The sequence below is a fragment of the Diceros bicornis genome, chromosome 3, assembly GCF_020826845.1.
Source record: "Diceros bicornis minor isolate mBicDic1 chromosome 3, mDicBic1.mat.cur, whole genome shotgun sequence".
NCBI classification, from domain to species: Eukaryota; Metazoa; Chordata; class Mammalia; order Perissodactyla; family Rhinocerotidae; genus Diceros; species Diceros bicornis.
In genome coordinates this window covers 101453496-101479061 of record NC_080742.1, presented here as the reverse complement: position 1 = coordinate 101479061, position 25566 = coordinate 101453496, and the positions used below count along the sequence as shown (strand labels likewise).

At 40.3% G+C, this 25566-nt stretch overlaps 1 protein-coding gene across 3 annotated transcripts in view; it reads left to right on the top strand.

Moving 5' to 3' along the window:
- The first annotated feature begins 4982 nt into the window (after positions 1 to 4982).
- LMBR1 (limb development membrane protein 1) overlaps positions 4983 to 25566 on the top strand; it is a 155629-nt gene continuing 135045 nt past the window's right edge. The window contains exon 1 of one of the 3 annotated variants that reach the window (XM_058534132.1): positions 4983 to 5158. In XM_058534132.1, the coding sequence (XP_058390115.1) occupies positions 5093 to 5158 (66 nt within the window). In that variant the 5' untranslated portion in view covers positions 4983 to 5092. The remainder of the gene's footprint in view (positions 5159 to 25566) is intronic. The other 2 variants (XM_058534122.1, XM_058534113.1) reach the window with 2 other exon arrangements.

The window sequence follows — 25566 nt, the reverse complement described above, 5'->3', positions numbered from 1 at the left end:
CACTACCCTCTCTCTCTCTCATTCACGTATTTAGTTCTTTATTTATCCAGTAAAGACTTACTGAGCTCCAACTATGTGCCAGGCACTGTGCTTGGTGTTGGAAAATAGTAAACAAGTCAAAGTCTGTGCCATGTCTAGACTAGACAGACAGAAAACAAACCCACACATACATCATGTCTACGGTCCTGTTTTGAGGAAGATAGCAAAAGGTGAAGTGAGCGAGCATAACTGGGTTGGGTGTGGGTGGCTGCTGTAGCTACAGTGTCCGTGATGGCCTTGCTAAGGTGGTAACGTTTATGCTGCACTGTAAGTGAGGAGAAGGGGGTGGTTGTGATGGGGAAGAGCATTCTGGGCAGAGGGGACAGCAAGCGCAAAGGTGACCGGGGTCAGGGGGATCGCGGGGCAGTGGGGAGAGGAGTGGTGGGAGATGAGGCTGGAGAGGTGGGCAGGGACAATCCTGGGGTCCCTGCAGTTCTCATGAGGGGTTAGGGTTTGATTCTAAGTGTGATGGGAACCTCTGGGGGAGAGTGAATCTGATTACGTGCTTATCGCTTGGGATGCATTGGTGGGGGCCGATGATAAGGGGCTGGGAAGAGGGGATGCAGGGAGACAGCTCAGGAGCCACTGGAGGGATGAGGTGGCCTGGACCAGGAGATAGCAGTGGAGGTGTGAGAAGCGGCTGGATTCAAGACATGTTTTGGTGGCAGAGTCAACAATTTTGCTGGTTGGTTGGCTGTCAAATGCAACAGGCAGAGTGGACTTCAGGACGACTCTCAGGTTTGGAGCTAACAGCTGATGCCCGTCACCTTCTTCTTCCTTCTAACTATGAAAACTCCAACAGAAACATGCGTTTGCGTGGAAAGTTTCCCAACTTATTTTTGTTGTTGTTGTTGTTGAGGTAGATTTGCCCTGAGCTAACATCCGCTGCCAATCTTCCTCTTTTTATATGTGAGCCGCCACCACAGCATGGCCACTGACAGACAGGTGGTGTGGGTCGTGCCCAGGAACCGAACCTGGGCCACCGAAGCCGAGCAAGACAAACTTAACCACTAGGCCACTGGGGCTGGGCCCAAAACTTTTTTTTTTTTTTTGTGAGGAAGATCACCCCTGAGCTAACATCCGTGCTAATCCTCCTCTTTTTGCTGAGGAAGACCGGCTCTGAGCTAACATCTATTGCCAGTTGTCCTCCGTTTTTTTGTCCCCCAAAGCCCCAGTAGATAGTTGTATGTCATCGTTGCACATCCTTCTAGTTGCTGTATGTGGGACCCGGCCTCAGCATGGCCAGAGAAGTGGTGTGGCGGTGCGCGCCCGGGATCCGAACCTGGGCCGCCAGCAGCGGAGCGTGCACACTTAATCACTAAGCCACCTGGCCAGCCCCCAAAACTTATTTTTTAAGACCACAAACAGAATTTTAGTGCTGGAAGGGAACTGAGGCATCATTAATTTAACTGAGGCCCAGAAGGTCACACAGCCAGTTCATGGCAGACCTGGAACCTGGTTTCCAGAATCCTTGCTTAGTGTTTATTCCACTCTAAGATGCTCCCTTTAGCAAGGGGTCAAGTTGAGGTAGAGAGCCCACAGTTTAGGCTACTAGACAGTGGTGCTTCCTAAAACAATTGCTTTATTTAATATTGATTAGATATAGTTTTTGCAATATATATATAATACATAAAGAATAACACAAGGAGTTGTGAACTGCACCACCCTAAGGTTTAAGAAATGAGCATTATCATTCTCTTTGCAGCCCCCTGAATGCCTCTCACCAATCTCTGACCTCCCTTCTTAGAGGTTTATCATCGCTCTGCTTTTCTTCATAATTCTACGACACATGTTTGTATCCCTAAATAATATCCTGTTTTGTTTTGCACAGTTTTGAACTTTATGTAAATGGAATCATCTGTATGCATTCTTCTATGACCTTCTGTTGCTCAACACTGTTTTAGAGGTTCATCCATATTGTTGCTTGCAGCTGTAGTTCATTGACTTTTTCACTCCAGGATAATATTCCATTGCAGGAACACATCACAATTTATTTACCCATTCCACTGTTGGTTGTTTCTAAACTTTTGTTTGTTCATATCTCATGTCTCTTGGAAAAGTGAAAAAAATACCTTTGACAGAGGCTGGAAGGAATGCAGGTTACATCTGAATATTGCTTGGCTTTGTATAGAGCATAAAGAGGAAAAAAAAAGTTGCTCCCTGTCTCCTTATATCTCAAAACTTTGATCTTATTGTGAGCAAGAGAATCACAGCAAGGCTTAGTGAAGTGGGGAGAATCATCCTGAATTTTGAAAGTTTCAACGACACGATGTAATAGTGTAGTAGATAGTAACACACAAAGTTCTCAGTTGTGGATATATGAGTAATGGTGGAAACGATGGCAATGTCCATACAATCATCTACATTGGTATGGAAATTTTAAGATTTACTGAACTCTGAAGAGCTTTGGGAATTTCTAAGGGCAACCAATCTACTGACCAATAAATATTTGTTAGGTGTCGAGTCTGTGCAAGGCATTCTAATAGCTATTGCAGGAAGTACACAGAAGTTTACAAGATGTGAGAAAAGATACTCCAGACTGTAAAGAGCTTATATTGTGACTGTGGATAGACACATACACATGAAATATTGACTTAAAATATAAGGACATGTGTGCTAAGCGTCAAAGAAAGGGTTGAGAACATAACGTTCTAGGTTTTCTGTTTTACTCTGGACTGTAAGCTCTAAGAGAGGAGGACTGAAGCAGTTTTCTCTCCACTGTGTGTCCATATTTTTGAACGGAGAGCCTGGAATTGTCAGAAAAGACTCTGTGGAGAAGGAAGGTCTCCGTGTGAACACTGAGGGGTGGTAAGGCTGAAGCTGAACAGGAGGAAAGAGAATATGGAACGGGTAAAGGTGCTGGGCCTCGGCACTAGGAAGACACGTGGGGGGTGGAGAGAGGAGGAAGCCAGGCTCTGGGAAGGTGCTCTTTAGGAAAGAAGTGGAGGGGATGGCTGGAAGGCAGGGTGGGGCCCAGAAGTCAAGGTCTTGAATGCCAAGTTAAAAGAGTTTGATTTTATTCTGTAGTTAACGGGAGTAACTGCATTGCAGCGCCCTCAGCAGGGGAGAAAAACTGTGTTTTGGGGAGATTCATCTTTTAGAGAGATGCAGACAAGAGGGTGGCAGCTGGGGTGATGGAGATAACTGGGCCACCTATCTCCAGCTTGGTTGGGGCTCATATACACAGTGGTAGTTGGAGGGTGCCCAGTGGCCCTAAGAAGGGACAAGCCCTAATGCACAAGCACTTCTCAATAGCTTCTTATTTTCTAATGTCCCTTTGGCCAAAGCAAGTCACATGTCCAGGCCCAGATTCAAAGGGTGGAAAATAGACTCCACTTCTTAATGAAGGAGGGGCAAAGCCACAGGTGTATAGGGAGTGTATAGGGAGGGGTGAGCTTGTAGCCATTTTTGAAATCTGCTACCCTGGGTTAAGTGTGTAAGTATCAAAGACAGGGAAACAATTAAGAACAAAGGTGGCTGAACCTCTGTAGACAACTGCACTAATTAAAGAAAATGAAAAGGTCTAGATGGTTGGAGTGTTGGGTTAGAAAGACCAGAAATGGCACACGCATCCACTTTCTGGGATATGTGTCTGAATGCCACACATCTTAAAATCTGATCTGCTTACCCTCTGATTTGGAGAGATTACCCCAGAAATTATCCAGGTCAGTTCAGGCAGGTATTTACCCAGCTCTCAGAATGTAGGTGTCCAGAAAAATACTTCTTTGTCTTTCCTCAGTTCTTCAGGGCTCTGAGACATTTTAAAAATAAAGGTGAACATTGAATTTAACCAGTTGGAACTTATTCCTGGTGTCTTATCAGCCTGTGACAGCAGGGACACTCGCTCAGAACAAGTTGCATGTTCTCCAAGTCTTCCCATTACCAACATTTTCAGGTATAATGCATCATAGGCACAGTATTTAGCACAGCTATTCAGGGGTCACAGAAAAGCTCGAGTTGTGAAAAAAAATTTAACTCAAAATTGCAAAAAAATACTGCAAAACCTAAATAAATATACATCATAAAAATCATCTGAAAGCAATTTGTAGATTTTCTTGCTTCCTAAGAAGTCTCAATTAGAGATGCCAAAAAAAATCACAACCAATAGAAATTTAAATGACCTCCTTATAGCCAAATAAATCCAAAAGTAAAATGACAACTATTCCTTCAAACTCAATTTTACCGCAAAAAAACAAACAAAATATACTTAACGGAGAATGGGGGTGAATGTGTTTTGCATGTTTGGCAGTCCCCCAAATACACGTGCTGTCGAAGGTCTCCGGAGCGTCATAGAACCGCTCTAGGATCAAGGCTACCCTGCGATCTGGCAAGGACCTCACATTCAAGGCTATCTACGTTTTCCAGGTGGGGAAGCCCAAGACCTCCGGCTGCCCAAGCCCCTTATCAGAGCCAGAGAAGCCAGGTTGCCGCCCAAAGCGCGTTCTGAAACAACCGATTTCCGACCCTTTACCCACTTGGGCTGAGCGCAAGCTTCCGCGGGAGACCAGCTCACTCGGCCCCAGTGCCCCGCAGGCCGAGCTGGGTGCTGAGCGCCGGGGGCCGCGCGAGGGGCACTCACTGGAGTTGCCATAAACGATTCATTCCCGTGGGAACAGGAGCGCCGAGGCTGCGCCGGCGCGCCCACGACATTATTTCACCCTAGCGCGGGGAGAACGCGCCCCGCGAACCCATCCCAATCGCACCCTCCCGGGCTCCGGGGGCCCTCCGCCAGCCTCCGCCCCGGGGGCGTGGCCTCAAGCCCCGCCCCCAGCTCCCAGACCCCGCCCCGCTCACGGCTTCAGGCCCGGCCGACGACGCGGCGCGCTCCTCTGACGCGCGGCGCCTGCCTCTGACGTCAGGCCCCGCCCTCGCCCCGCCCCGGCCCGCGCGGCGCCCGCCCTCCGCAGCCGAGCGGCTTCGCCTGAGGCGGCGGCCGGGTCGTGGTGGCTGTGCCTGCGGCGGCCGCGGTCGGACGGCTCCCGTCCCGGGCCGGCGGGCGATGGTGCGGCGCAGCGCGCGGACACGGGCGGCGCGGCGGCGGGCATGAGGGAGGATGGAAGGGCAGGACGAGGTGTCGGCGCGGGAGCAGCACTTCCACAGCCAAGTGCGGGAGTCGACGGTGAGCCGGCGGGCGGGCCCCGCCCCGCTCCCTCCGCCCCCCCGCGGGCCCGGTGCGCCGTCCCCCTCGCCGCCACCCCCGGTCCCCGCGGCGGCCCCCGTGCCCCCTCCCCCGGTCCCCGCGGCGGCCCCCTGTGCCCCCTCCCCGTCGGTCCCGGGTCGGGCCGAACCGCCGGTGCTCCCGCGGGGACGCCCTCGCGGTCCGGGGCTCTGCCCTGCCCTCTGGCGGGGACCGCGGGGCCTGGCGGGACGCAGTTGTCGGCGCAGGTGTGCGGCGGGGCGCGCGCGGCCCCGTGTGGGCTGGGGCGGGCCCGGGCTCGTTCCCCCGTCCCCGCTAGCGCCCCTCCCCGTCCCTCCGCGGCCGCGCTCGGCCCGCTGGCGTTACGTCCGGAACCGCCGTCTGGGCGGGAGTCCCGCGCGCTCGGAGCTCCTCCTGCGGGGGCGCCCTCCTCGGGTCCGGGGCCTGGCGGGGGTCCGGGGGCTGGCGGGGGTCCGGGGGCGCCCTCCTCGGGTCCGGGGGCTGGCGGGGGTCCCGGGGCAGGCGCGTCCTGGGAAGCCGGCTCGATGCTTTCGCCTTTCCGTTATCATTCTGTCTGTGTTTGCATAGCGGTGAGAAGATGTCAGTGTCATGTGTTCGTACTTACCCCTCCCCGTTTCCCACTAACTTCTCCCCAATTCAGCCACGCTCCTGGTTTGAGGTGAAAAATTCTGATTTAGAATTGCCTAATTTGTGTAGTTATTGATCTTGAAAATTGAGAATCACTTTGCTAAGTCATAGCTCTGAACAGAGAGGCGATATAAAGTCTGAACTAGTGGAATTTGACACAGCATGTTTAAGTTTAATCTTGTTATTGAAGCTAAAATAAACAGAGAAAGTGCGTGATCACCGTGTACAGCTGGAAGCGTTTCCGACTAAACACACCTGTGTAATCTTGAACCCAGGTTGAGAAACAGTCTTACTGGCACCCCAGAGGCCCGTCCCTTTTCTCTTCCCAGTTCCTCTCCGCTCCACCAGCAGTAACCCTGTCCCGACAGTAATAGGTTAGTTTTGCACTTGTATATAAACGGAACCTTACGGATGCCCTCTTTTGTGCCTGGCTTCTTTCACTCAGCAGTGTTTGTGAAATTCCTCCGTGTTGTATGTGGTTATAATTCATTCTCGGTGCTGCAGCTGTGTGACCGTAGCACAGTTTATTTTTACTTTAGTTTTGGTGGGCACTTCAGTAGTTTCCAGCTTTTGGATATGATATTCTTGTACATGTCTTTTGGTAACACGTGTATGCATTTCTGTTAGGTCTATACCTAGGAGTGGAACTGCTAGGTTATAGGTTGTACATTTGTTCCTCTTCAGTAGGTACTTTTAAACGGTCTGCCCAGAGTGGTTGTACCAGTTTACACTCCCACCAGCACTGTATGCGAGGTATGGTTGCTTCCCATCTTGACAACACTTAGTATTTTCTCTCCTTTATTTTAGCCATTCTAGTAAGTGTCATAGTATTTATTGCACAAAAGATTTTATTTGCATTTCCCTGATGATTAATGAATTTGAGCACCTTTTCATGTTTATTGGTCATTTGGAAATCTTCTTTTGTGAAGTATCTTCAAGTCTTATTCCTATTTTTAGATTAGTTTATCTTTTCAATATTGATTTGCGAGACTTCTTTGCGAATTCTGGATATGATACCTTGATCAGATACATATATTGCAAATTTTTTTTTCCATTCTGTGGATGCCTTTTCACTGGCTTGATATCTCCTGATGAGCAGAAATTCTTATTTCTAATATAGCTCACTTTATCAAAACTTATTCTTTATGCTCAATACTTTTTAATGTCCTATTTAAGAAATCTTCGCTTCCTCCAAGGTTAGAAAGATGTTCTCCTGTGCTTTTCTCTAAATGCTGCATTGATTTGCTCTTCCCGTTTAGATCTCCAGTTCATCTGGAATTTATATATTGTGTGTGTTGTGAAGTAAGAATCATATATGTTTTTTTCACATAGATGTCTGCTCGCTTCAGTTAGGTAACTGTATATTTGTGGTAAGTTTTGGACTCTATGCTGTTCCATTGGTCTTTTTGTTTTTGGCTTTATTTTAAATTAATTAGATGTTCTGTCATTGGATTGAGACAGGGACCCATGTTATAGTAGCCAGGAGCTTTATTACTTTTGTCTACTACCGTGGAAACAATTCGATTTGGCACTGATTCTAGAGTTCCTTAGTTCTGCCCCTCGTCACCCCCACTTCCCCTGACCAGCACCCTTGGGTGGTGAATATACTCCACTCTCTACAGAACCAGTGCAGACAGTGACCAAGCTTAGTGAGTTTCCAGTCTTTGGCATTCCTTCCTCAAATTATTCATATTTAGAGTGAATATAAATGCTTGATTTTTCTTTAGGGCTTTTTGCCAGTTCTTTTAGTTGTTCACCTCTTTTTGGTTTTGCCATATAATGCTATAATTTTTGTTTAGCTTTTTTATTGTGATAATATATACATAACATACAATTTTAAGTGTACGGTTCAGTGGCATAAGTACATTTGCATTGTTATGCATCCATCACCACTCTCCATCTCCAGAACCTTTTCATCGTTCCAAACTGAAACTCTGTCCCCATGGATCAATAACTCCCCTTTCCTCCCTCCTCCCAGCTTCTGGTAACCACCATTCTACTTTCTGTCTATGAATTTGACTGCTCCAGGTATCTCATATAAGTGGAATCATATAATTTTTGTCCTTTTGTGTCTGGCTTGTTTCCCTTAGAATAATGTTTTCAAGTTTCATCCATGTTGTGGCATGTGTCAGAATTTCCTCCCTTTTTAAGGCTGGATAATATTTCATTGTATGTTTGTACCACATTTTGCTTGTCTATTCATTCGTCAGTGGACGTTTGAGTTGTTTCCTGGCTATTGTGAATATGCTGCTATGAATGTGGGTGTACAGATATGTCTTTGAGACCTTGCTTTCAATTCTTTTAGATATCTACCCAGAAGTGGAGTTGCTGTATCATATGGTAATTCTGTGTTTAATTTTTTGAGGAACTGCCATACTGTTTTCCACACTGGCTGCACCATTTTATATTCCCAACAGCAATGTGCCAGGGTTCCAGTTTCTCCACATTCTTGCCAACACATGTCATTTTCTGTTTTTTTTTTTTTTTTTTTAAAAAAAGTTATCCTAATGAGTGTGCAGTGGTATCTCATTGTGGTTTTGATTTGCATTTCCCTGATGGTTAGTGATGTTGAGGATTGTTTCATGTGCTTATTGGCCATTTGTGTATCTTCTTTGGAGAAATATCTGTTCAAGTCCTTTGCCCTTTTTTGAATTGGGTTGTTTAGTTGTTGAGTATTAGGAATTCTTTGTATATTGTGGATATTAATCCCTTATTAGATATGTGATTTGCAAATATTTTCTCCCATTCTGTGGGTTGCCTTTTTATTCTGTTTATAGTGTCCTTTCTGCACAAAAGTTTTTTAATTTTGATGAAGTCCAATTTATCTATTTTTGTTGTTGGCTGTGCTTTTGGTGTTATATCCAAGAAATCATTGCCGAGTCCAATGTCATGAAGATTTTCCTTTGGGTTTTCTTCGAAGTTTTATAGTTTTAACTCTTACCTTTAGGTCTTTGATTCATTTTGAGTTAACTTTTGTAGATGATGTAGTGTTTAACTTTAAATACTCATGTAATAATCTTATTTTGTCTTTAGTATTATGAATATCTCAGAGTTCTCTTGTCAGTTACTTTAGTGATCACATTGGACTTTATCTATTAATATCAGGTAATGGTAATGATCCATTTCCTTTCTTTTCCTTTTTTTTGTACTTCAGGTGCAGAGAATTGGATTAGTTATAATCATTGGTTCATACACAAACTTTTTGTTGGTCTGTGTGTGACATGCTTTTGATTAACCTATTTTTAAATAATATGCACACATGAACCATTGCCCAGGATACTAAACATTGACTCTGGCTTATTAATATCCAGCAGGAGAACTGAAACATTGACAGTAATTTATATATATCTGTTCTTTATGCCTGTCATGGTTGCACAGGAACAGTTGTCTTTCAGTACATCTATTCTTTGGATGCATTTACTTAGATGATACCTTCAAAATGGTTTTCTTACGTTGATGCCACTTTCACCAATATATTATTACTGTAAAATGATCACAGATTAGTACATAACTGTACCAAAAACCCCCGATAATCCCTTCATCAAATTAATAATAAATAACATTTATTGAGTGCTTACCAGGTTATCTTATTTGAGTCTCACAACAACCCTATGAAGTAGGTACTTTACAGCACCTTGCCATGGTGGCACAGTCAGTGTGCAGTGGAGCCAAGGTTTGAATCCAGGCAGACTGACTGCACAACCTGTACTATATTTACAGTCCTATAAAGTTTAAATCTCCACCATGACAGTGTTAAGTGGGATCCAACTAGGTTGGTTACATAAAATGTGAGGTTGGCTTATTGTAAGGCTAATGAAAGGATCAGGAGAGCCTGTGAAGCTAGCTGGCAGGGAGTTTTGGGGTCTGGCTGCACAATCTAAATTTGCCTTATCCTGGCTATGGTTTAAGCTCCCTCACCTGGTTGTAATATTTTTGGAGACAATTCTGGGGTTGACTCGGACTTCTACAACAGTAGAGATTTTAGGACCCTCCTATTTATTTGGCTTTCTTTTGGCCAAATAGGAGTGGGGAAATAATGTGGATGCCAGGAATCATCCTCCACATACTGTTTCCCAAGGTGAGTTTACTTGCCTTTTCTTACCAGGGTCTTGCACTTACCTTCATGGGTTACTCCTTGTGTTGGAGATAAAAACTTTATCCCTTCCTGCTTGAGAAAGGGATAGGGCAGAAGATGGGAGCCCATTACCAATCTTGTATATAAATTTGGAATGAAGTTGTCTGGGGGTCCATGGTCTTTTCTGACCTTTGTCATTGCCCTTCTGCCAGAGACCACCAGGAACACACCTGAGTTGGACAAGCTGGGTTTATTGCATGTTGTACAAAGGGAAAGTGCATACCGTGGGGAATCGTGGGGCATCTCAATGTTAGAAAGGCAATTTTTTTTTTTTTAAAGATTTTATTTATTTATTTATTTTCCCCCCAAAGCCCCAGTAGATAGTTGTATGTCACAGCTGCACATCCTTCTAGTTGCTGTATGTGGGACGCGGCCTCAGCATGGCCGGAGAAGCAGTGCGTTGGTGCGCGCCCGGGATCCGAACCTGGGCCGCCAGCAGCAGAGCGTGCGCACCTAACCGCTAAGCCACAGGGCCGGCCCTAGAAAGGAAATTTTTTTTTTTTTTTTTTCTTTTTTTTGTGAGGAGATCAGCCCTGAGCTAACATCCGCCAATCCTCCTCTTCTTTTGCTGAGGAAGACGGCCCTGGGCTAACAGCTGTGCCTATCTTCCTCCACTTTATATGGGACGCTGCCACAACATGGCTTACCAAGCAGTGCGTTGGTGCGCGCCCAGGATCCGAACCAGCGAACCCTGGGCCGCCGCAGCGGAGCGCGCGCACTTAACCGCTTGCGCCACCGGGCCGGCCCCTAGAAAGGAAATTTTTAAAGTGGGATCTGGGCTTGTGTTAGGTGATTTGAGAAGAATTTAAGGAATTGGGGCTTTGGTCTGTATTGGATGCAGTTAGGAAGCAGAGATAATTCTGTGATTGGGTATCTTAATAAATCTTATCTAGAAGGCAAGAAGACTAGAGTGAGGCTAAAATTGTAATTGATAAAGAAGCAAGTTATTCATATTATCCAGGGTGGGGAGATGTTTTGCCATTTTTATGATTTGGGCAGTGTTCATGTTTTTTGTCTTTATTCAAGCGTGATACAGAGTAGTGTTGTTTATTCTTTATCCATTATCGTCATAGAGTGGCCTTCTCTGATGTTCTCTAAGTTGTTTATCTTCAACAGGAGAATCCTCAAGCCCTAGCTGTGAGTGCCTCACTCTGAGTTGCTAGCCAGTTTGTAGCAACACCAAGGCCTAGCTGATAGTAGCAGGCCAGATGTCAGGGGCTGCTTTTCTCTTTCTCATCATGGTCATAAAATCTTATCGTGGAAGGATGTAGTCGATACAAATCCGATAACCAACATATATTGAAATGATTTTATAGCACATTTTATACCAGTGAGCAAAAAGGAATGGGATGGAGATATAGAGGATTCTTTGTATTTGATTTTGCTAAACTGAGTTAAATCAGTTTTCTCTGGTAGGCAGTACAGTGGCCCATAAAGATGTCCATGTGGTAATCTCTGGAACCTGTGACTATGCTGTTTTACATGGCAGAAGGGACTTTGTGGATGTGATTATGTTAAAAGGGAGATTATACTTGAGTTATCTGGGTGAGTGCAATGTAATCGCATGGGTCCTTATAAGAGGGAGGCAGGAGAGTGAGAGTCAGAAAAGGAGATATGATGACAAGCAGAGGTTGGAGTGATGCACTTTGAGGATGGAGGGAGGGGCCACAAGCCAAGGCATGTGGGTGGCCTCCAGAAGCTGGAAAAGTCATGAAATGGAATCTGTCTTAGAGTCTCCAGAAGAAACTAGCTATGCTGACACCTTACTTTTAGCCCAGTGAAACCCATGTTGGGTTTCTGACCTCCAGAACTATGAGATAAGTATGTGTTGTTTTAAGTCACTAAGTTTGTGGTAATTGGTAACAGGAGCTTTGGCCTACCCTACTCTCCTGGTGAGTATACCTCACGTCTCTGTAGTTCTATACTTGAGGTTAAAGGAGACTGAGGCATTCCTAATTACACTTGAGGTATTTTATCCTTTCTTCCTTTCCTTTTTTTTTTTTTGGTGAGGAAGATTGGCCCTGTGCTAACATCTCTGCCCATCTTCCTGTGTTTTGTATGTGGATTGCCGCCACAGCAAGGCTTGTGAGTGGTGTAGGTCTGCACCCGGGATTGGAACCTGCAAACCTGGGCTGCTGAAGCGGAGCATGCTGAACTTAACCATTACGCCACTGGGCCGGCCCCCTTTCCTTCTTAAGTGACTGTTGGAAGTATATGTCCTGAGAGGTGTAGATATCCAAAGGATGTGATATCCTCTCAGCATGATTTCTAGTGCTAGTCTTCCTTTTGTTGCCAAGCCCAGAGGTATGCAGTAGGATAGAATGTAAAGTCTCTGAGAGCTGTATGCTTTTGTTTTATTCTCCACAGTGTCTTTAGTAGATATTGGAAGATATTCACTCATGACGATGTTAGAGCTATGAAGATCATATCCAGATATAATAGTACAGGTTAATTTCTTGAAAACCTTGGTAAGGAGGTAATTCAAGGAACTTGAGGCATTATAGGAGAAAACAGACATGTGGAAATAAAGTTTGGAATTTAGCTTTGAAAGCCCTTATAAATGTTTTAACAGTTAAAATAAAACAATCCAGAAAGAGCACCAAATAAAGACAATAAATTTTCATTTTACGCTGTTAATATCTGTTATCCTTTGTGTGTTAGAATCTTTTCAGACTCCTCTTGCCTAGAATTTCAATGGAATCCTTGTAAATGCATTTTGGATTGTTTTGAATAATATGCACTCTGAGAATAGTGCATGTTCTGTCTGTTCCTCCATCCAGATGTTTAGTGTTTTTCTGTTTTTTTTTTCTTGGTGAGGAAGATTGGCCCTGAGCTAACATCTGTGCCCATCTTCCTCTATTTTGTATATGGGATGCCACGACAGCTTGGCTTGATGAGCGGTGTGTAGGTCGGTGCCTGGGATCTGAACCCGTGATCCCAGACCGCCTAACTAGGGTGTGTGAACTTAACCACTACGCCACTGGGCCAGCCCCTATTTTTCTGATTTTTGGCTTGGAGTTGTTGACTCCTGGGACACCCAGCTCCTTGCTATCATTCTACTGGCACAGAAGAACTTGTGTGCTGGAGGTGGGAGAAGCTTTGGGTGACCTTTCCCAAATACTGGGTGTAGAACCCCAGCTCTGCCCTTGATGACTCCATGTCAGAGCACTTGTGGTCATTTATGTACCTGTCTTCCTACTGCCCTCACAGACGGTGGTGGGGTGCCTTCCACAGCTTGGATCTGCCTTTCCCAGGTGTCACTGCAGAAACCGTTCCTCTCTGTCATCCCATTTTACTTGTCTTTCCATTGCTGACTGACCCATCTCCAGGAGTGACATGAAATTTGGGAATGCCAAAATTTCTTGGTTCTTAATAAGCTTTGTAGAACTAAATTTGCATAAACTTGAAATTGTGTGAGAGGAACTTGAAGTTGGAGAGGGAATACAATATAATTTTTTTTTTTGTGGTAGGACTCGTGATAAAACTCAGAGTGCTTCAGTTGTGTAGGCCATAGACCCTCTAGATAGGAATTTTGAAAGTTATTCTGATATTTAATTAATATCAGTTTTTCACATGTGTATCTCCTTGGGGGCTTGAGATTCAGGAACATTCCACATATCCCTTAAAGTACAGTTTTTGGCCTTAAGAATCATCTAATATTACTTTACATCAAATTTACTATGTCTGTATCTTTCGTACAGCACCATCACTAAATAAGGAATTTGCCAAAAGCTGAGCATCTAGGACTGTGAACAGGGTTGTTCACCACCATGCTAATTCATGAGACGGTAATTTCATGTAGTTGATCTATGAATTAGTTGATGTGTATTTTAATATCGGATGTATCATTGAGGCCTATAACTGTTGTTATCCATCGTCTAATACTCTTTCAAAACCCAGAATTTTACCCACTATATTTTGAGTTTGTGCTTCTCCCTACTGCTCAGCAGTGCTGAGAGCTGAACAAGGAGGTGGATCTGCTGGCTTTGGATAGGGCAGTGTAGGTTCCAGTCACACATTTGCTCTTGACTAACTGGGTGATATTGGGTAAGTTGCTTAATCTCTTGAAACCTTAATTGTCTAATCTATAAAAATGGGAGTTATAATATCCCAAAGTTGTGAGAATTAAATGAGATAATGTTAGGAAAGTGCCTGGCACAGTGCTTGACACATGATCATTACTTAATAAATTATTTGTTATTTCTTTTGACTTTGATGTATTGAATTAAGCTTATTCAAGAATAGATGATTTTTGAACAAGTTTCAGAGTTCTACTAGTTACCAAGAGCACTTGATGTAACTTTGTTAACTTGAGGGACATCTAGATGTTAAAAGAGCAAGGTGCTGGGAAATTTTTCTTCACATTCATATTCTGATTTTGCTTCTGTACTTTCCAGGACGTTCCATGCAGTGGTTTTCAGATTTGTGCCAGGGCTGGCTACATAATTTTCAGGGCCCAGTGCAAAAATGAAAATATGCTCTTTCTTCAAAAAGCAGGAAAAAAACGCTGTTAAATGTACTAAAATATAAAGCTTTTTCCTTTATTCTGTGGTTTTTCTCCCAACTTGTCATAGTGTTTTTTATATGCTATTCAATGTTATTCTAAGGAAAAAAATTAAATTTTATTGCATGAATTTTACCATTCATCTTGATATTGTGCAATGTTAGTTTTAAATGCACTTTTAAGAACATTTAGCTTGTATGTGGAATCACTGAAATTATATAATTCGTATTTAGTAGTTCATCCACGTATATGTATTTTTTTCTCACCAGAACAGTGGAAATGCTGCACAAAACGAACTCATCTGTTTCTTAAAGTTTTATTGAGATATAATTCACATATCATACAATTCACCCAATTTAATGGTTTTTAGTATATTCACGAGTTGTGCAGCCATCACCACAATCTGTCATTTTATTTGTGTCACCACAAATAGAACATTTTATTATATTGAAAAGAAACTGTATACCCATTAGCAGTACATTCCCCATTTGCCCCCAAACTCTCCTCCCTCCAGTCCTAGGCAACCACTAATTTACTTTCTGTCTGTTTGGATTTGCCTATTTCTGGATATTTCATACAAATTGAATCATGCAATATGTGTTTTTTTGTGTCTAGCTTCTTTCAATTAGCTTGATGTTTTCAAGGTTCATCCATGTTGTAGCGTGCATCAATACTCTATTCCTTTTTATGGCCAAATAATATTCCATGGTATGGATGTGCCACATTTTGTTTATTCATTCTTCAGTTGATGGAGCTTCAGGTTATTTCCACTTTTTGGGTCTTATGAAAAATGTTGCTATGAACATTTGTGTATAAGTTTCATTTCTCCATATTGTTATGGTTTTATTTCTTTTGGGTAGAATTGTTGGGTCATGTGGTGGTAACTCTGTTTAATATTTTGAGGAACTGCCAAACTATTTTCCAAAGTCAGGGCATCATTTCACATTTCTGTCACCAATGTATGAGAGTTCTGATTTTTCCACATCCTCATCAACACTTGTCATTAATGTTTTTTTTTTTTATTTTTGATTATAGCCATTCTTGTGAATACAAGAGAAAAAGTTATCTCATTGTGGTTTGATTTGTATTTCTCTGATGACTAGTGAGGTTGAACAGCTTACCGTGTGCTTATTGGCCATTTGTGTGTCTTCATTGGAGGAATGTGTGTTCAGATCCTTTGTCCATTTTTTAATTGGGTTCTTTTTCTTTTTATTATTGAGTTATAAGAAATCTTTACATATTCTGGATATAGGACCCTTATCAGACATATGACTTGCAAATATTTTCTCCTATTCTGTGGGTTATCTTTTTACTTTCTTGATTGCAGCACAAAAAGTTTTTAATTTTTTTGAAGTCCAATTTATCTATCAAATTTTTTTTTGTCACTTGTATGTTTATGTCATATCCAAGAAGGCCTTGCCAACCTAAGTTCACAAAGACTTACTCTTGTACTTTCTTCCAAGAATTTTATAGTTTTAGCTATTACATTTAGATCTATGATTCATTTCAAGTTAATTCTTGTGTATGGTAAAGAAAGGGACATATCTTCTTTGGTGAGCAGTCTGTTCAGATCTCTTTTTTTTGTTGTTGTTGAGGACGATTTGCCCTGAGCTAACATCTGTTGCCAATCTTCCTCTTTTTGCTTGAGGAAGATTGTCCCTGAGCTAACATCGGTGCCAGTCTTCCTCTATTTTGTATGTGGGACGCTGCAACAGCATGACTTGATGAGCGGTGTGTAGGTCCGCACCTGGGATCCGAACCTGTGAACTCTGGGACACCAAAGAGCAGTGCACACACCCAACCACTATGCCACTGGGCTGGCCCCTCTTGCCCATTTTTTAATTTTTAAATTAAAATTAAATTAATTTTTAATTTTTTAATTTTGTATATTTTGGATTCAAGTCCTTTATCACATATGCATTTTGCAAAAATTTTCTACCTGTCTGTGGCTTGTCTTTGCTTCTCTTAACAGTGTCTTTCACAGAGCAGAAGTTTTTGATTATAATGAGGTCCAATTTATCATGTTTTTCTTTTATGGATCATGCTTTTCATGTTGTATCTAAAAAGTCATTGCCAAACCCAAGATCACCTGGATTTTTTTCCTGTGTTTTCTTCTAGAAGTTTTATAGTTTTGTGTTTTACATTTAAGTCTATGATCCGTTTTGAGTTAATTTTTGTGAAAGATAGAAGGTCTGTGTCTAGATTCATTTTCTTTAACCAAGGAAAAATCTAAAAACTTGAATCAGTTATTTACCATAGAAGATATGGGAAACATTTAAAAATCTATCATTATATAAAATATTAGGATCAGATGGGCTTGTAGCTGAATTCTATATCACCTTTAAAGAACAGATAATTCTCATATTTAAAGTGACTCACATGAAAAGGAGAAAAACTCCTAATTTCATTTTATGAAGTTACCATAACCTCAATAAAATTTGAGTAAGAAAGAAAATTATCAAATAATGTCATTTATAAATACCAATAAAAATTTACAGTACAATACTGTATCAACGGATTAATACACAGTAAACAAGATGAGTTTATTCCAGGAATGGTTCAGTATCAGGATGGCTTAGTAACCATGAAATATAACAACATAATTTATCATTTCAACAACTTAAAAGGAAAATTGATTATTCTAATAAATGTTGCTCAGGTTAAGCAACCATTCCTAACAAAAATGCTAAATAAGATAGAAATTAATGACATTTACTTAAATATTTGTCAGAAACCAACAGGAAACATTATGCTAAATATGGAAACTTAAAAACTGTTTTCATTATTATGATGAAAAAGATAGGAATGCCTGCTATCATCAACATTATTGGACATTTTCAAGGTTCTGGGGAATTCAAAAGGGTAAGACAATTAATATTGGTTATAATTATTAGAAAAGAAGAAAATGATCTCCTAATTAGTGATATGATTGTGTAACTAGAAAAACCATAAGATTCTGAAATTATGAGTGATTTGGGTAAACTAACTAGAGGCAGTGTAAGTATACACAAGTCAAGAGCTTTTCTCTATACTAGCAATAACCAGCCACAGTCAAAATAAGAAAAATATTTTATTCACATTAGCAACAAAAACTGTAAAACAGAACTTAACAAGAAGGGAATAAGGACTATATGCAGAGAACCATAAAAATCTTATTGAAGGATATGAAACATGATCTAACAAGTGAAAAGATATTCCACATTCCTGAAGGGAAAGACAAAATATCATGCAAATATTAACTCTTCCAAAATTAATATGTACAATTAATGCAACTGTAGTTGGAAGCAGAGTTTTGTTTATTTTATTTTTTACTTAACTAAAACTGTATTATTTATGCCTTTCCCCCAAGCTACAAGCACTCTTTAGCGTTAAATCACATTGTGCGTACACAACTCAACAGTTTACATTTGCTCAGGAACATATGATCATGTTAAAAATAAATAACTTTCTGCTTCATAGTTTAATTGGCTCGTAAATAGCTTCCCTGGGGGAAAACAAATATTTTGTGTTCTTTAAGAAACTGGTATATATAAATGAACTGCTATGTGTTCTTTTAAACTTTGAAAAAACCTAAAGATGAAGTTTTTTTCCTAAAATGCAATACAATTATATGCTTAATGACTATTCATATAGCGAAGGGATGGAGTGGTAGATACAGATGCAATCTTTTGTAAGTGTACAGTTGTAGGATATTCTAAATGGAAAAAAACCTGACACTGACAATTGTCTAAAAGAAAAAAACCCAAGTCAAGGAAAATGTTGAAGAAGAATATCTACTCTTAAAAAAGAAGAGAGAAGTGTTATACAGCATGAGACCTAGAGATTCAAAAAACACTCATTTTACTGCTTTGAAAGACAAAAAAATGATAGGCAGAGGGAGTTGAGACCAATTAGAACTGAGGCAGCTGTAACACAAATGGAACACAGTATAATGATCTGACCCCATTAAGGAGGTGACTGATTAAAATGAAATTTCACAAGTCTTCATGTCTGTAATAATATAGTCATGCACAAAGTATCAGAAATACAAAATCTGGATTTTCCCCCTAAGGTTTGTAATAAAGTGTCAAACCTCTGTTTAATCCATTTACTTTTATAACCTTCTCTGTTGAGCAGCACACGCTATACAAGTACAGACATGCTAGTATTTTACCATGAGAATATCATTCTCATCTCAAACTAGTGACTTCCCTTTTTACTCATATTTATATACATTTTATTTCCATTATAAGACACTTAAGACTTTTCTGTGGTACATTTTAATCAATATATTACGTAAAATCTCGATTTTTAAAATGAATCTTTTAGCACTGTAGCATGATGGGTTTAACTGAACAGTTGAAGCATAATATGGTAACTGTACTATACTGTTTAAACTAATTCACAGCTTTGTTCTATTTTAAAAATCAAACATTTTTTAAAATTTTATTTATTTTTTCCCCCAAAGCCCCAGTAGATAGTTGTACGTCATAGTTGCACATCCTTCTAGTTGCTGTATGTGGGACGCGGCCTCAGCATGGCCGGAGAAGCGGTGCGTCGGTGCGCGCCCGGGATCCGAACCCGGGCCGCCAGCAGTGGAGCGCGCGCACTTAACCGCTAAGCCACGGGGCCGGCCCCAAACACTTTAAAAATAGAACAAAGCTGAGACTACAGAGTTATAAGAAGTAAAATACTAGAAAACAGTGAATGAATAAATAACATGATTTTTCATCAGTGGCCATTCATTATTTTGCTTTTAGGAACCTGGGAGAAATTGTCTCATTGAGTTTCAGATGTTCTGGTAAATCAAGTTGTTTCTTAGCTTCCTCAATATCACCTTGAACTCCTGAAATAAGTGACTCTAAAGAATCAAAGGTCTGGGGCCAGCCTGGTGGCGTAGCGGTTAAGTTCTTGCACTCCGCTTTGGCGGCCTGGGGTTTGCAGGTTTGGATCCTGGGTGTGGACTGATGCACCACTTGTCAAGCCATGCTGTGGCGGCATCCCATATAAAATAGAGGAAAATGGGCACGGGTGTTAGCCCAGGGCCAATCTTCTGCAGCAAAAAAAAAAAGAGGAGGATTGGCATCAGATGTTAAAAAAAAAAAAAAAAAAGAATCAGAGTTCTTTTCTGGTCTGAGGTAGCCAACGACAGCCACATTGAGGGTTTCCTCATAGAAGTCCTTGTTGAAGGTATGTATGATATGAGTTTCCATGGACTTCTTCGTATTCTTGTAGTATGGGTTCCATCTTATGCTCACCACCATCTTAGGGACATCTCTACTTCCAACACTGCCCCATCCGTAATAAATGCCAGTGGATATATCAGCTGGAAGATTATCTACTACTTGTTCAAGAAAGTTAGCTGTGGGATGCCCACAGTTAGCTGCTTGGAGCCACACCACTTGGTTGCGGCAGAAGTACGGCAGGTCGCTCATGACGGCGTCTGCCGGGGGCGGGGGGCGGCCGGTCCACGCGTCCCACGGAGCCGCCGTCGAGGCAGTGCCCGCACCTTCCAGACCAGCGGGGGGACTTGGGCAGAAGCCCGGCTAGCCAGGCGGGCAGGCCCAGAGTTTTATTTAGCATTGAAGAAAAATGATACTAAAGTTAATATGGAAGGTTAAATGTCTGAATTTTTGCCTCCAAAAATAAAAAAATAAAAAAGCCTGGAACTAGTGTAGGAAATTATGAAAAATGAAACTCATGGAGAGAGATTTGCCTTCCCAGAGAGCAAATAATGCTATATAATCATTGCTATTAAAAGTGCATGTTACTCTTGTAGAAATTGACAAAGAGAACAAACATAATAGAAATATGTCCCACTATATTTGGGAATTTAATATACAGCAGCAGTCATTTTTAGTGGGAAAAGATGGTTTATTTCATACATTGTGTTGGGCCTAACAAAAGAAAATATGAAATTGAAACCCTATATCATATATATGAAAATGAGTTCTAGACGGATTAGAGACTTAAATGTAAAAAAAAAAACAAAAACAAAAACAAAAATTTTAGAAGACGTAGCCTTATACAGCCACTTACACATGCTGTGGAATATTTTGGAGCCAGTAACAAGAATGGAAGCCTGTACACCAGACTACCCTTCCTACTAGTTACCTGAGGAGATGGTAAAGTTGGGAGGAGGAGGTGTATATAAAGAAGGTATGACCATAAGCCAAAAATCACAGGGCAAGAAAAAACTGAAGCTATTTCCACATAGAAACAGTAAATGTATAATCCGACTAAGATAAATGTTATTTAAGTAGTGTAGATATACACAGAGAGAGGTATGAGAGAAGGGGGCTTATTTCAGAGTAGTGGAATTTAGGGTTACTTTTACCCTTTTACCTTTTCTTATACTTCTCTGAATAAATTCAGTTTTTAACAATAAGGATTTTTATTTATATAATTGGAAAAAAAGAATAACACTATTTTCAATATGAATAAATAAATTCTAATAACCCTGCTGAAAAGCAATATAATGAAATATTTATACACTCATTTAATAATCTTACTCCTGGGAATTTATATTACAGTGATTTCAAGAAGAAGGCTATATGCATTAAGATTTTCATTGTAACTTTATTTATTTATTTTAAAGAGTGATCACCTTTTTTTTTTTTTTAAGGTATTTATTTTTTGGTAAGATCAGCTCTGAGCTAACATCCATGCTGATTCTCCTCTTTTTGCTGAGGAAGACTGGCCCTGGGCTAACGTCCGTGCCCATCTTTTACTTTATATGGGACACCGCCACAGCTTGGCGTGACAAGTGGTGCCTTGGTGCGCTCCCGGGATCCGAACCTGGGCCGCCAGCAGCGGAACACACACACTTAACCGCTACACCATGGGGCCGGCCCGCCATTGTAACATTATTTAAATTGTGAAAAACTAAACAGAACCATCCCTCTATTGTTAGATAATTAGGTTATCATAACTACTGATAATAATAATAGCAGCTACCACTTGAGAATTTCAGAACAGGACACATCTGTCAGCTACACCTCTGGGAATAAATTGATAAAACAAGAAGTAAAGATTTAAGTCCTTGCAAGGTTATGAAAGAGAATAACAAGGAATAATAATATAGCAGTAAACACAAGAGGAAGAAGTAGGAGACAGGTAGCAGTGGAAATATTTCCTATGGTGTAGATGTCCTCGGTATCAGAAGGCTAGTAGCTAAATCCTCAGCTTCTGTATTGGAAAGTCAGTGTCTATTGTTAATGTTCAGAAACCAAAAATTATTACCTAGCATTGTGGAAGTGGCTTAGAAAAACAAGAGATTGCCTGTACAGGAGAGTTGGATGGCAGCCTTACTTTTCTTAAGGTCTTCCTATACGTCACATGCATTTATATGTCTGACACAGTAATTTTCAAGTCGCCCCTTAGAGATTTATCTACCACTCCTTCGCTTCAAAAGTTACATTATTTGAAAAAATTAACACCAAATAATACCATTTTTACATTATTGCCTTTTTCCATATTTAGCATATATGTATTAGACCTATGGTTCTCAACTGGGGTGGCAGTGCCCTCCCCAGGAGACATGTAGCAATGTCACAACTAGGGGGATCCTGTATTGGCGTCTAGTGGGTAGAGGACAGAGATGCTGCTAAAATCCTACAATGCACAGGATAGCCCCCCAACAACAAGGAATTATCTGCCCGAAAATGGTAACAGTGCCAAGGTTGAGGAACTCTAGTCTTCACACTAACTGCCAAACAAGTATATAAGCTAAGCACAGAAGTAATTACATATATGCACAATTTGAATAGCCTCTTACAAGTAATGTTTATTTTCTGTTGTAAGTTGTCATAGTAGGGAAAGTTAATACTAGTTTAATTGGATATTGTAATAACCAAATTCCTTGCTCTTTGAAAAAAATTTGGGGGCACATTAAGAGATTAAAGGATAGATCATTCCAAACTACGTAATGTTAAAAGGGGGAGAAAAACTACTTCCCATTATAATTGCACACCTTGTGTTTTTTAAAGAAAAATTAAAATAATTTTTACCATGTCAACCAAAAACTGTATTTAAAATAAAAGGTTAGGCATATATTCACACTGCAGAAAATCAGAGAGAAAGAGAAGAGAGGAAAGAAGCCAGAGGAATAAAAACACCTTACAAATAGAGGATCAAGGATAAGAATTATATCAGATTTCTCTTCAGAAACCATGCAAGCAAGAAGAGGAGAGTGAAATATTTGAAATGTTAGTAGAAAAAAACAAATCCACCAACCTAGAATCTGTATCCAGCAAAATTATCCTTTAAAAGTAAAGGAGAAATAAAACTTTCTCAAACAAAAATTGAGGGAAGTTGTTGCTCGTAGACCTGCTTAGCAAGAAATTTTAAGAGAAGTTCTTCAGAGAGAAGGAAAATTCTTCAGTTCTTCAGAGAGAAGGAAAATTATTTAGGTGAGAAACTCAGATTTACATAAAGAAAAGAAGAGCATTAGAGAGGGAGTAAATGAAGGTAAAATAAAATCTTTTATTTTGTTGTTATTAATCTAATGGATAACAGTTTATTGAAAGTAATACTAGCAACAATGTATTCAGTGATTATAGCTTACACATAAGTGAAATGAATGACAGTAATGTTATATGGGACAGGAGGGAGGGATTGGGAATAATTTATAAGGCACCTGCACTACCCATGAAGCAGTCTAGTGTTTGAAAATGGACTTAGATTAGTTGTAAATGTAAATTACAAACTCTAGGGCAACCACTAAAAATATTTTAAAAGAAGTGTAATTGATATGCTAAGAGAGGAAAGAAAATAGAGTCATATAAAATGTTCAATTAAAATCAGAAGGCAGAAAAAGAGTGAAAGATAAAAATAGAAACAAAGAACAAGGGCAATGAATAGAAAATAGTTAAAACTGTGATAAATATTAAACCAACAGTATCAACGATCACTTTAAATGTGAATGGTCTAAATACATCAATTAAAAGACAGAGACTGTCATTTTATTAAAACTCACAAATATTTCATAAATTTTAAAGCCACCATTCTGCTTAATTGAATCTTCTTTAGCTAATTTTTCCGACACAGTAGCGCAACATGTATGAGTCCTTTGCTCATGCACGTAATCTTTTCATGTTGAGGACATTTATCACAAAATATAAAAAAACTCAATAAAAATGTATATATATTAAAAAAAAAAAAAAAAAGACTGTCAGAGTGGATAAAAAACCCCCGACTATGTGTTTGTAAGAAATCCTCTTTAAATAGAAAGGTATAGATAGATTAAAAGTAAAGGGACAGAGAAAGATATACCGTGCTAACACTAATCAAAAGAGAGCTGGAGTAGCTGTATTAATTTCAGACAAGGTGGACTTCAGAACAAGGAAAGTTATCAGGGATAAAATGGGCAGTACAAAATGATAAGGGATCAACTTTCCAAGGAGACATAACAATCTTTAATGTGTATGCGCCTAACAACAGAGCATCAAAATACATGAGTCAAAACTGATAGAACTGCAAAGAGAAATGGATGAATCCACTATTATAGATGGAGACTGCATTATTGCTCTATCAATAATTGACAGATGTAGCAGGCAGAAAATCAGGGTGTACAGTTGAACTGAACAGCGCATCAGTCAGCTGGATGTAATTGACATTTTATAGACTACTTCATTGAACAACGGCACAATGTACATTTTTCTTAAGCTTGCATGGAACGTTCACCAAGATAGACCACATTCTAGGCCATAAAACATACGTTAACAAACTTAAAAGAATAGAAATCATATGATGTTTGCTCTCAGACCACAGTACAGTTAAATTACAAATTAATAACAAATATAGCTGGAAAGCTCCAGAGTACTTGGAGATTAAACAACCTCTAAATAACACATGGGTCAAAGAAGAAGGCTCAAGAAATTTAAAAATATTTTTAACTAAATGAAAATGAAAATACAATTTATCAAAATTTATGGGATGCAGCAAAAGTAGTACTTAGAGGGAAATTTGTAGCATTGAATGGACATATTAGAAAAGAAAGATCTAAAATCAACAATTTAAGCTTCCACTTGAGAAAACTAGAAAAAGAAGAGCAATGTAATTCCAAAGTAAGCAAAAGAAAAGAAATAGACCAGAAATCAATTAAACTGAAAACAGAAAATCAGTTTTAAAATTTCACAAAATCAAAAGCTGGTTCTTTGAAAATATCAATAAAATTGATAAATAAAATCAATAAAACCTCTAGCTAGGGTAACCAAGAAAAAAAGAAAACACAAATTACTAATATCAGAAATGAAAGAGAGGCCATTACTGATTCTGTGGACATTAAAAAGATAATTAAAGGAATATTATGAACAACTTTATGCCCACAAATTTGAAAACTTAGATGAAATGAAATGGACAAATTCCTTCAAAGACGCAACCTATCAAAACTCACACAAGGTGAAACAGATAATTTGAGTAGGTCTATATCTATTAAAGAAATTAACTAAGGAGTTGACCCTCTAAACACCGGTCTCAGGTGATTTCACTGGTGAGTTCTACCAGAAGTTTAAAGAAGAAGTGATACCAGTTCTCTGCAGTCTGTTACAGAAAGTAGAAGCAGAGGGGATAATTTCTAACTCCTGCTATGAGGCCAGCATTACCCTAATACTAAAATCAGACAAAGACATTGCAGTAAAGGAAAACTATGGATGAATATCTCTCATGAGCATAGATACACAGTTCTGCAGGAAAATATTAGCAAACCGAATCCAACAGTGTATAGAAAGAATTATACACTGTGATCCAGTTGGATTTATCTCAGGTATTTAAGGCTGGTTTGACATTTGAAAATCACTTAATGTAATCCATCACATCAACAGACTAAAGAAACATCATATGATCCTATCAATAGATGCAGAAAAAGCATTTGACAAAATCTAGCACTCATTCATGCTAAAAACTCGCAGTAAACTGGGAATAGAGGGAAGCTTCCTCTATTCTATAAAGGATGTTCTATAAAGAACATCCACAAAATATCTACAGCTAGCATGATAGTTAATGGTGAGAAACTAGAAGCTTTCCCCACTTAAGATCAGGAACAAGGCAAGGATGTCCCCTCTCACCGTTCCTTTTTAACATTGTACTGGAAGTCCTAGCTAATAAAGTAAGAAACAAAAAGTA